Source organism: Perognathus longimembris, chromosome 28, assembly GCF_023159225.1.
Source record: "Perognathus longimembris pacificus isolate PPM17 chromosome 28, ASM2315922v1, whole genome shotgun sequence".
NCBI classification, from domain to species: domain Eukaryota; kingdom Metazoa; phylum Chordata; class Mammalia; order Rodentia; family Heteromyidae; genus Perognathus; species Perognathus longimembris.
Genome location: NC_063188.1, coordinates 92081609 through 92094065, shown reverse-complemented (window position 1 = coordinate 92094065; position 12457 = coordinate 92081609). Strand labels below are relative to the sequence as shown.

The 12457-nt window shown below is 34.5% G+C and overlaps 1 protein-coding gene across 2 annotated transcripts in view; it reads right to left on the bottom strand.

Annotated features, from left to right (window-relative positions):
- Nucleotides 1-12457, bottom strand: part of Dmd (dystrophin) — a 1916788-nt gene that overhangs the window by 1215715 nt on the left and 688616 nt on the right. For both annotated transcript variants that reach the window (XM_048336444.1, XM_048336436.1), the window contains one exon: nt 3987-4148. In XM_048336444.1, coding sequence (XP_048192401.1) covers nt 3987-4148 — 162 coding nt within the window. The remainder of the gene's footprint in view (nt 1-3986; nt 4149-12457) is intronic.

Genomic DNA, 12457 nt, shown 5'->3' with positions numbered 1-12457 from the left:
GCTTCTTCTTGCTCAAGGCTAGCATTCTGCCACTTGAGCCACAGCGCCCCTTCTGGCCGTTTTCTGTATATGTGGTGCTGGGGAATAGAAATCAGGGCCTCATGTATACAAGGCAAGCACTCTTGCCACTAGGCCATATCCCCAGCCCCATGTTTTATTTTTTAATCATAGTATTTTTACAAGACACATTTTTTGTTTCACCATCTACAGTATATATTTATTTTCTAGATAATGTTTCCTATTAACATTTATTTTGTTATCACTAGTTATCATTTCAACATTGCACTTTCACAGAAATCTCTTTTTAAGTGGGCTGGCATTGGAAGTTCAGATTTTAGTCATAGCAGTTAAGATTGACTGAGTACTATTATCAGAAATAAAATACTTCCATGTCAACCTATGCTCTAGTATTATTGCAATATATTGGCTTTATAATCTAAAAAGTTAAAGCTTTACTCCAGCAAGCTTATAAAACTAATTAAAAAGTATTAAAATTCAATAAAATTCAAATGAAAGAGACAGAGATTTTTAAGCTCACAACAGTTAACTGATTAAACCACATGGTGAAGAAATGAAAAACTTTTCTTCCCTATAGTTAGAAATACTAATAAGAATATAAGGAAGCTTCTTGTTCTACGTTTACTTTTAATACACCAAGGATAGAGCCATAAGAATGTTACACATATACATTTCTTTTATGATGATAAATATACGTACTTGAGAATCTTAATCCTAAAATGTAGAAAAATATGTCTTTACTAAAATTAAAATTTAGTAGCAAAACTATCAGTACACCACACGGTGGAGGCAGACATCCACAAATCTGTGCAAACAGTATTTGACAGAAAATGTGAGCACATATTGAAAAGAACACTAAATAGGATAATGCCATGCATTTTACCCTGCTTCTCTGTAATGAATAGAAATACTATTCAGTTTATGAAAGGAGAAAGCAAAGTCCACTAGGCTTTTGATTAGCCATGGAATTTTCTCTACATTTAAAGAAATATATTTGGGTTGTTTTGGTTAATATAAAGTACTAATATATGTCTCTCCTAACTTTCACACACATAAAATAGTTTTGCTTTTTTGCTAGTATTCTAAGTGGGGGCTGTGGCTGATATACATGATTTAAGTTCTTATTTCACAGGCAACTTGTTTACTCTCTACTAATCTCTTTCATGGAAGCTTCAAATGAACATTAGAAAATAAAAGTCTATGTTACTCTGAATAATTGATAATTTTGTTCAGAAAGAAATTCATTTGCTGTCATCTTCCAATGAAGAATGGGAGAACAATGTTTCAATAGCATTTGGTGCCTTATATTTTCCAATACTGCATGTTAGCAATAAGGAGGATTCATTTTCAAGTAATACCTTGAAAATGCAGGTAAAATAAGAAATATATAGAAAATAGATTTGAATTAATTGGTATTCTAACATCCCTTTTTGAAACAGATTTACACAAATTTTTATCTGAGAACAAATGTTGATCTTATATAACTGGAAACCATTATAGTATATTTACGCTTATTGAATCAGGCACTATTACCTTCTTACTTTTCTCTCGTTCTCCTCTCTCTCTCTCTCCTTCCCTTCTTCCCTCCCTCCCTCCCTCCCTCCTTCCTTCCCTCCCTCCCTCCCTCCCTCCTTCCCTCCCTCCCTCTTTCTTTCATCTTTCTTTCTTTCTTTCTTTCTTTCTTTCTTTCTTTCTTTCTTTCTTTCTTTCTTTCTTTCTTTCTTTCTTTCTTTCTTTCTTTCTTGTTTTTGGTGTCAGTCCTATGGCTTGAACTCAGAGCAAGGGCACTGTCTCTGAGAATTTCTGCTCAAGGCTAGTGCTTGAACACTTGAGCAACAATTCCATTTCCAGCGTCTTTGTGATTTAATCGGAGGCAAAAGTCTCACAGATTTTCCTGCCCAGGATGACTTCCAATTAATATCCTCAGATGTCAGCTTCCTGAGTGGCTGGAATTATAGGCATTAGCCACCAGCTCCAGTCTCATGTACTTGTATCTAAGTAAAATAATATACATTTTGTCCTACACTATAACTTTTTCTGCTCAATGTTTTTCTAAAATCTTTCAAATTTCTTCTAAGCCAATCTTTAATCTATGTAACATTTGCTACTTATACTTTCATTGTATCTCTCAAAATTAACTATTTTCATGTGTACATTTTAATTTTAGTGTTTAACATTTATCTCCTTACATTTTTCTTTACTTCCATTCAGAACATTATGAGAATTCTTTACTCCAACCTTCCTCTGAGGACATCCACTAAATTGAAAAAAAAACAAAGTAGAACTACTCTGTATTTAGTTTAAAATCCTTCCCAACTCGCTGATATCTTTCTCAATCTCATTTATTTTACAAAAGCCTATGTGAGTGTAGCTGGAACACCAGGGAACTTGATCAGATTTTTTGGAGAGGTAAAGATCAGCAAGTATATTTGCTATTGTTTCTCCCTTTTACTTCAAAAATTCCCAGCTAGGAAGAGAAATTTTAGGATTTGTAGATTCTCGCTAATGTTCTTTTATATCATTCCATATGCATCTAAGTTACACACACATACACATTTTTTTTTTCAGTCATGGGGCTTGAAGGCAAGGCCATAGGCCTTGCCACTGTTTCTGAGCTCTTTTGCTCAAGGCTAACACTCTACCACTTTGATCCACAGAGCAAGTTCTGGTTTTCTGGTGGTTAATTGGAGATAAGGGTCTCACAGACCTTCCTGCCCAGAATGGTTTTGAACTGCAATCCTCAGATCTTAGCCTCCTGAGTAGCTGGGATTACAAGCATGAGCCACCAGCAACAGGCTCTAAGTTATATTTGAATAGGGTCCACAACATGTAGAGAAGGTTTGAAAAGTAGCTTCATAACTACTATTTATGACATTTTATTTAAATGTCATATGATATGTCCTATGATTCTTCACATATATTTTAGTGTCATTTATAAACAACCATTTGGCAATTAAAACCTTTCTCAATATGAGATTATATTTAGATATAGTCTAAATTTACTTGTCTTCATATCAATTTAGATGTTATTTAAGTTCTCAGTCAAAAATATCTGGTTAAAACTGAACAACTGGGCTGGGGATATAGCCTAGTGGCAAGAGTGCCTGCCTCGGATACACGAGGCCCTAGGTTCGATTCCCCAGCACCACATATACAGAAAACGGCCAGAAGCGGCGCTGTGGCTCAAGTGGCAGAGTGCTAGCCTTGAGCGGGAAGAAGCCAGGGACAGTGCTCAGGCCCTGAGTCCCAGGCCCAGGACTGGCCAAAAAAAAAAAAAAAAAAAAAAAACTGAACAACTCACAGGGGGAGAGGGAATGGGGGGGGAGTGAGGGAGGAGGTCACAAATTATACAAGAAATGTACTCACTGCCTTAAGTAGGAAACTGTAACTCCTCTGTACATCACTTTGACAATAAAGTAATTATTATTTAAAAACTATCTGGTTAACACAATTCATAATTTACACTACTTATGTGTGTGTTGTGAGTGTACTAATTGGAACATATATGGCATAATCAGTAGTAATAAGAAGCAAATCTATTTTTAACTTTTTATTAACTACTTGTAACATTTTAATTTACAAAATGAAAGACATCACATGACTTGTGATTACATGAAAACTGAGATGATTTGATAGCCAAAAAATATTTCTTTATTTCCTATTTCCTATTGACTTTCTATGGGATTCTTCCAGCTTTGGTGTAGTTGGAAAACCTTGAAAATACTAAGCCTCAGTGTTTCTATCTTTCAGTGTTTTGATTTCAATTATTTATTTTTCATACTTGGAAAAATAGAAGAGCGTAACTAGTCAAGAATTCTTTTATCTTTTCTCCTAAATAATCATATCAGTCAATCCAGAAACCTCCATACAAGTAATGGAATCAACTTTAAGGTAGAAAATCAGCAACATCCTGTGGAAATAATTAAAAACAAAAGAACAGAAGCTCTTTCTTTGTTAGTTGTACTTGCCTGGGCTTCCTGAGGCATTTGTGCTGCGTCCAGTTTGTCAGCAATATAAGCTGCCAACTGTTTGTCAATGAATGAAAGGGATTCCTGAATTAAATGTAAGGATTTTTCAATCTCCTGGGCGGACTGGATACTCTGTTCAAGCAACTTTTGCCTTCTCACAGCCTAAAGAAACAAAAGAGAAAACACACACACATCTGAATGTTATTCTTGGCAGTTCCCTGTAAACCTGCTGCACAGTAAATGAAGATTCTAGGCTCTTCCATATCACCTTTTTGTAAGACAGATTACGCAGCTTCCTGCCACTCATTCAGCTCTGTTTATAAAAATGTAAAAAAAAAAAAAAAGATAAGAAGAAAAAATAATTAGCACCCAGAATTACAGAGAAATCTCTGCAAGGAAAAATAAAAGAGAATCTATTCTATACATTAAAGAAAGAGGCTGGAAAAAAGCATTAGCAAAATAATGTAAGCTACTGCAATCTGTTGTTCTTAGTCTGAATGTTCCTCCTGATCTCATTACATAGTTGAAGAGATTTGGTTTACTTAGAATAGGGTCATCGTCATCACAATCCAATTCAAAATAGATAATCCACTTCCACCAGAGAGACACATAGACAATCTGTCCAGAATCGCTCCTTTTCCAAAAGAGAGTTTTAGATAACCATCTGGTTAAGGATTTATTTTGATTACTTTTTCAACTGGGTTTACACAGTTGTTTTTCCCCCTACTTTCTTTTACAATTTGGATTATGGAAGTGGTACAATTGGATTTGTGTTACTGCTGAAGTAGAACAAATAATAAGTAATCCTAATATAGCTGCAATTAATCTTGATTGTTGCTATAAGTATGATTAGGATAATTTAACACTTTTCAAGTATAAATAGCATGCTCAACAGATTGCAGTCTTCCTTCAAGGATCTGTTCACCTTTAAAAGAGTACTTTTAAAAGTAAAGACTAGGGCAGGCATCTCATTAAAAATCCCTTAAATCATTCAACATACAAAGACACTTATTTATATATGATCATATTGAAACTCTCCTTCCTTAAGACTAGGATTGAGATAGTTTAAAATGATCTTAATTTTTAAATCATATATAGAATATTGAATACTCTATATACAATTCAAATGTTGGGTTTAGACTTGAATAATATTGGATAGATCATTGTTTTTCAAAAAAGCCATTCTAAACACAATATTTCAAGGATAAAATTAAAGGTGTCTTGATAATGGAAAAAGAGACTGAGTGTCTATAGATATTTCAGAAGAGAAGTGAGATTCCTCATCATTTTCTTGGAAACCATAGATGTTTTCTTCAAAATATTCTACGTCAAGTACATATTTCCTGTATGTATGTGTATATGTGTGTATGCTTGTATATATGTGTGTATGTGTGTATATGTATCCTATGTATGTTTATATTTATAGATATACCATCTGTGAGTGTGTGTTTGTGTGTCTGTACTTCCACCTGTATGCCCCAGTCATGAAAATTTAAACACTTCAGGGTGCACTTTTGAAAATGAAACTATGTCTCTTTGATTAATATCCTTAGGATATAACTTTTCTTAGGATGTAACTTTTACTCCTTAATATGGCTTAAAATATCTTCCTGCTGAAGTCTCTGATATTTATTATCTTTTATTCCATTTTCTATAAATATATTTATTTTTCATTTCCTAACATAAACTTCCACATGTACCTATGGATTCTTGGTCACAACTCAAACATTTTGTTCAGGACAATCTTAGCTTCAAGTTTTTTTTTTCTTGGCCAACTCTTCTCTGTTCAACTATAGATTACCTTCTTGTAACCGAGACAACTTCTAAAATTTGAGATATAACACTCTTAAATATTTATTTTTAAGTTAGTAAAATCACATACATCCATAGTGTTTTATAATTTTATTTGTATATTTCAGTACCAACTTATGTTTGATATTTCTTTGCGTTATGGAATGGATAAATTAAGTTATTAAGCTATTTAAAGATGCATTATCTCATATGTTCATAACACCCATATTCTCTCTGGAAATTTCTATTTGAGCTGGCATTCATCTTGGATTGTATATATCGTAATGTAACACATTGTAATTTTCCATTAATTGTGCATTAAGAATGCATTTACCATACAGTGTAAATTCTAATGAGGTCAGGGATTGTGGTTGACTGATACACTGCTATTAATTCACACACACACACACACACACACACACACAAGCACACACACCAAAAAAAACAAAATTGAATAGCTTTGTTGATGACTAGATGATACCAAAACACGTTTAATGGGAAAAAGATAAAAGTTCAAGTCAATGAATTTACAAAAGAAATGGAAAAGTGAAAGGTTACCACTTGATGAGAAATACATATTTTGGAGAAAAAAATTCCTATTATTTTCATATCATAATTATTATAATAGGGTGAAATATTATTTAGTCCATTTCTACTAAAATATGTTTCAGTTCCTTTTATTAGCCTCAAGTATTTGCATAAGGGTATGTTATTTTGACAAGATTGATGACTAAGACCATTCCATGTATTCTAATTCAAACAGTTTCTTTGTCTCTCTAAAAACTTCAAGTTGAACATATGTCACATGAGATAACAGTACTCATAGTTATAATCAGAGCCTTTGGTATTGCAGAAGAAAATATACCCTCCCTAGACGTTTTCCACAGAAATTATTGGGTAATGAACAAATGCCAGCTTTTTGAGAAGTGGTTGGAGAGTCCCTCTAATCTTACAATATTCAGTACTTTCCTACTCAGGCCTTTTATAAATTTTATTGCTTCTCTAGCTCAGTGCAAAAAAATAGTCTACTCTTCATTGCACATCTATTGAATTTTAATATAATTAAATATTAAATAACAAAATACAATGTCCTTTTAACCACAAATCTAGCTTCAAATTTATGTTTCACTTTTTTTTTCTGTGAACAACATTAAATGGGAAGAAAGGAAATATGGCTTATGTAATGATGACAGAGTTGATCTCAGGTGGGTTGGTTCTGGCCTGGCTTGGCAGTCAATAAGAGAGTCTTGATTACACAGAATCTTTGATTATCCCAGGCAGTAAAAGGACCTGATGTCAATCCAAGTTTGCAGAATTCTTTGAACTAATCATGGCATTAGGTGCCTTGTATTTCTAAATATCTTATTAGGCAGACACGGCTGGTTCCAGACTTGTGGATTTTCTAAGGCTCTGCCCACTTGACCTATACATCTCATTGAATGGAACTGAAAGAATGTCTTAAATTCTAGCAAGATATTTTTGATATTTCAAAATATTGTTCATTGCTTAAAATGCTTATGCTCGAGGCATCTTTAATTGACTACATTTGGAACAGCCATACTTAGCAGAAGACAGAGCAATACCTGATATTTTCTTAGGATGAACAGTGGCTAGGAATAGTAATTCTGTAAGAGACAGGCTAAAACCAAATCCAATTCATTCATTAAACTGAAAACTCAGAAAAGGACAGCCTCACCTAATTGCAAAGACAGCCCTAGCTAAGAATTTTTCTATCTTGAAGTCTGAAGTTTAGTGAACAAGGCAATTGATGGAAATATTTGTCAATTATAAAAAGGCAATTTGTTCAGGTGCCAGTTAATAGGGTAATCAAATTAAGTGAATCATGTTGATGGATTTGAAGGTGGTTTTGGTGCCAGTTCTGGGGCTTCAACTCAAGGCTTGGGCACTGCCCTTGAGTACAATATCTTAAGGCTAGCACTCTACCATTTGAGCCATAGCACCCCTTTCAGCCTGGCCTGGCTTCAAACCATGATTCTCAGATCTCAGCCTCCTAAGTAGCTAGTATTACAGTCATGAAACACCAGTTCATTTTGATAAGCTGTTAACTTCTTTTCCTTTTATTTAACTTAAGAGTTCATTTGAAGTATCACTAATAGGATTATAAACATCAGTCTCTCTGATTTTTGATTTGGGGCATACTCTTCACCTGAAAGCAATACTTGCTGAGCACATCTCATCCTAACAAGTGAATATTAAAACATCTAAAATAGTTTACAAGAAAAGTGGAAAACCTTCAGTACTCCACAAAACCACTTTCATCAACTCTTTATGAAGATTTCGGATAGAAATCAGTCATGTTTATTTTATGACCTAGGGGAAAATGGAGGTGAATTCCACTTATATCTCAAGGAGAAATAAGTGGTGATACTATAGTACTGTTACTTCAAACAAGTGAGCATACCCAAAAGGCCATCATTCACATGGTCAAAGCCCAAAGTGTATGGGGATGGTACCTAGTTAATAACTTGAATTTTGCTTCATATAACTGCTGCCTTGAGAGATATAAAAAAGAGTTCGAAATGGTGGCCAGTGGAGGAGCCTATCTATATTAGCACTTGGTGCAGTACATAGTTTTTCATAGGCCAAATGAACACTAAAGAAAGTAGCTATGTTTTACTTGTCAATCAAGAATATGACCAATGGAGTAAAAAAAATGAAGATATGTTAAGAAAATAAGATTGAAGAACATCGTCTAGACCTATTAGATCCCACATTTATAACCCAAAGAAAGCTAATGTTTGTGTCTCTGTAAAAGAAAAAGAAAGAAAGAAAAACATGAGACAAAAAGACTAAGACACATTTCCCTATTACCCTTCATGCTTGCATCTGATGCCAGTGATGCATAAAGGGAATTGAAGGGGTAAGAGAAGGCAGTGGAAGGGTAGTAGCAGATCACTTTCTCTTTCTATGGTATATCATCTAGGCCATAGCTTAAGTGTCAGCTAAAAACACAGGAAAATATTAAACTCAATGTGAGAGTCAACATGTAAGCAGGAAACAAACTACAATCACCTGTTCATTACCCCAGAGACCAGAAAGCAATAGGATCAATTCAAGATACTATTAAAAAAATAAAGTAATGAACGGATTGAGGACAAATCATTTTGATTTTGTGCTCCACCTTTCTAACACTATACAGCAAACTGTTGCCAGCCCATGATTCAGCACTGGCTAAACTGAAATGGAATCAGAAGAAAATAATGTATATCAGGAACAGCTAGAATGTGTCCCAGGGAAAGATAGGAAATAGTTTATGGAAGGCATGAAAAGATAAACAAGGACCTGGCTGAATATGTCTCAGAAGCACTAAAGATTGTAGTAATAATGTATGTAGAAGACTAAGAAATATGTAGTGATATTTTTTTCATGTAGCATCCAGAATATTTCATAGTTTATACACATCTACCAATATAATGGATACAAATAATCCACGTGTGGACAAAATCTTATAAAAATGTGCCAACTGATTGCTAATGTCAATAAACAACAAACACATTTCTGCAGCATAATGTACAGATTGCTCAGAATGTTCTATTTTCTCACAAACAGTTTCGTGCCATTTTTAATTAGTACTTGAAGGAAGACATTCTAAAAGGAGCTGTAATTTGAAGTACAGCTTGGAGTTTATTATTGACTTAGATATCCTTTGGCTTTGATTAGAAAACATTTCATTTTGTGTACTGCTATGAAAATTACAGGTGCCTACCAAGTTACGTTAATAGTGTCTGGAAGTCTGGGCAAGCTTTAAAAAAGCTTAAGGAAATAATGATTTTCAAGCAGAAACAAGCCAGAAGTTTGCAAAGGGAGTTAAATGGCTATTGAAGGAAAAGCAGGAGAATAAGGTAATTTATAGTAAAAAATAAATATTTTATCAGGGCATGGAGTCTTAACAATAATAGAAAACAATGCTTTATTATTTATTGTCTTTTCTAATTAGTCCATTCCATTTTCCCCCAAATTTTGTAGATCTCACATAGTATCACATGGACAAGAAAGAGCAAATAAATAATATGTGTGCTGCTTTAAGCCATTTCGGATATGATTCTAACAGGGTTATAGGCTATAAATAATTACCGAGATTACACATGTTTAAATGGACACTCTTTATAAGAGAACATTTCAGTATTCACAAAGGACTTATGGATTTATTATTACTGTAAATCCACTGGAGGCAAAGGAAACAAAGTACAAGAAACTTGCTTTAACTTCCCTTATAAAAAGGAATATAAATGGTAAGCCCATTGCTGTCATGATTAAGAGCATGTTTCAGGTCTTATCAGACCACTGAAGTTCTTCCATGACCTCTGAGGGAAGCATGGTTGAAAGTAATGTTTGGGAATCCATTTGTCAATGGAACTTGACATCAGATAGCTATCACTCTCAAGTAAAGCACTGCTAGAATGGTCAATGAGCTGTACAGTAATATATCTGAGACATTGCTGAATTTTTGCTGCATCCATTCATCTTTATGGTTAGAAAAATGAAATTGGTCTTCTGCCTTGGCAGAAACAAACTGATGCCTTCAAAAAAGTGATGGGATTATAATTTAGTAAGCCTAGAGAAACAAATCTACAGAGTTCACATTATCCAAGCTTTCTCTTGACAATTTCAGAGGCCTCCTTGGTCAGTAAAATCTCTGGCAAAATAACAAAGGTATTTTCTGAGTATATATACACTAATAGCATGAAAATCTAAACTTTATCAAATTAATTTATCAATAGTCTACATAATTAAAATACCACACAAACTCTTCTGATTCAGAATAGTGAGACAAAATTAGTCTAGGGATGTGAACATTTGCTATGACACTAGATAGAATCTATAATATAAATTTAAAAAATCAGAATCTGGGGATAAAATCAAGTTGTAGCAAGAAGTAATGAATAGAGTTCAGCAAAGAAGGCAGCAATAGAAGTCAATGATACATTTAGATGATTATTTAAAATTGCTTCCAGCATACTTACCAGAAAGAGACCTCATTGAAAGGCTCCTCAGTATTGGCCAATTAATTCTTCTACTCAAGAATTCAGACTCAGCAGGGCACCTGTGGCTCACACCTATTAACCTAGCTATTCAGTAGGCTGAGACCTGAGGACTGTGATTTGAAGCCAGCCTGGGCAAGAAAGTCTATGAGATACTCAACTCCAAATAATCACACATGCATGCGTGTGGTCTCTCTCTCTCTCTCTCTCTCTCTCTCTCTCTCTCTCTCTCTCTCTCTCTCTCTCTCTCTCTAACACACACACACACACACACACACACACACACACAGAAGAACTGAAGTGGTAGAGCACCAGTCTTGAGGAAAAAATGCTAGATATAACAGAGTCTAGTCCCTGAGTTTAAGCTTCATAACTGGCACACAAAAAGAAAAAAGAAAGAGAATTCAGAGTCTCAGGATGAACAATGAACACGGTGTTTCTGGTCTCTTAAATTTTATGTGACACTAGAAACAGTATCTATGTAACTTTGTTTTATTGGGTAATTACACATGGCTCCAAGTGTGGCCTTGAATAAAATTTGTGTCATCACTTAGGTCACCTCAAACAGAGCTTGATATCCAGAAATGGTCCTTTGTGATGCACTTAGAAGTATCTGCTGGATTCCTTTACTGTGATAGGGACCTGCAATAATTTCAGCCCAGCCTTCAATTTCTCTTCAAATTAAATGCTGTGGGTTTTGTTGATCAATCATCATTGCAATTAGTTTCTACTTAAAGTTGTATCTGAGAAACTAGAACAATATCCTTTCTCCTGGCATTTCTGGGCTGACTGATCCATTTCCTTTTTTTTTCAATTTAATTTTATTGACAAGGTGATGTACAGAGGAGTTACAGTTACATATGTGAAGTAGTGAGTACATTTCTTGTCAAACTTGTTACCTCCTCCCTTCTTTTCTCCTACCTTCCCACCTCCCCATACTCCCCCCCCCGAGTTGTACTGTTAATTTCCAACATATTGTGTTATAAGTATCACTGTTGCATGATTGATCCATTTCTATCCTTCCCCAAATCATGAGGATTAATAATATTTATTTATTGTAAATACACTTGATGACTGCTCTGACTCTGGAGAAGATAAGGTATAAGACACAATATGTTTTTTATTTCTTAAAACCTTACCCAAATAACACAAAAAAGCTCTATGTCTAGCCCAGTAAGTATTTGCACTCTTTTATTTTAAGGAAGATTATCTAATTGGATAAAACAGACCAGAGTCCAGTTTTGTAGAAAAGAACTCCTGTCAGGATCTTGCCTCTGATAGACTCATTTAGCTGGAATGTGTACCTTGAACAGTGGGAGAAAACTATAAGAAACAGTTGCTTTTCCTCCTGCCTTCTAAACTTTCTTCAGCAGCAGGTTAATATTACCAAAGAAAATGTGTGTGGCCATGAGCGTGAGGAACAAATGTACACTGGAAAAATTGTGTATTAAACTGATTCCATGTGAGAAACCACAGTCATCTGGCACCTGATACTCTTTCAAAATATTAAGCTTCTTGAAATAGACATATGTTGGTTCTATACTTAATTATTTCTTCCTTCCCCAGAGTGAAACCTTCTCTACCTCTAGAATTGAGCTTAATTAAACTGCCATTGTTTTCATGAGGGCAGAGATGAAGGTTTCAGATAATCAGGCCCTCAATTATGGGATTGTTCCA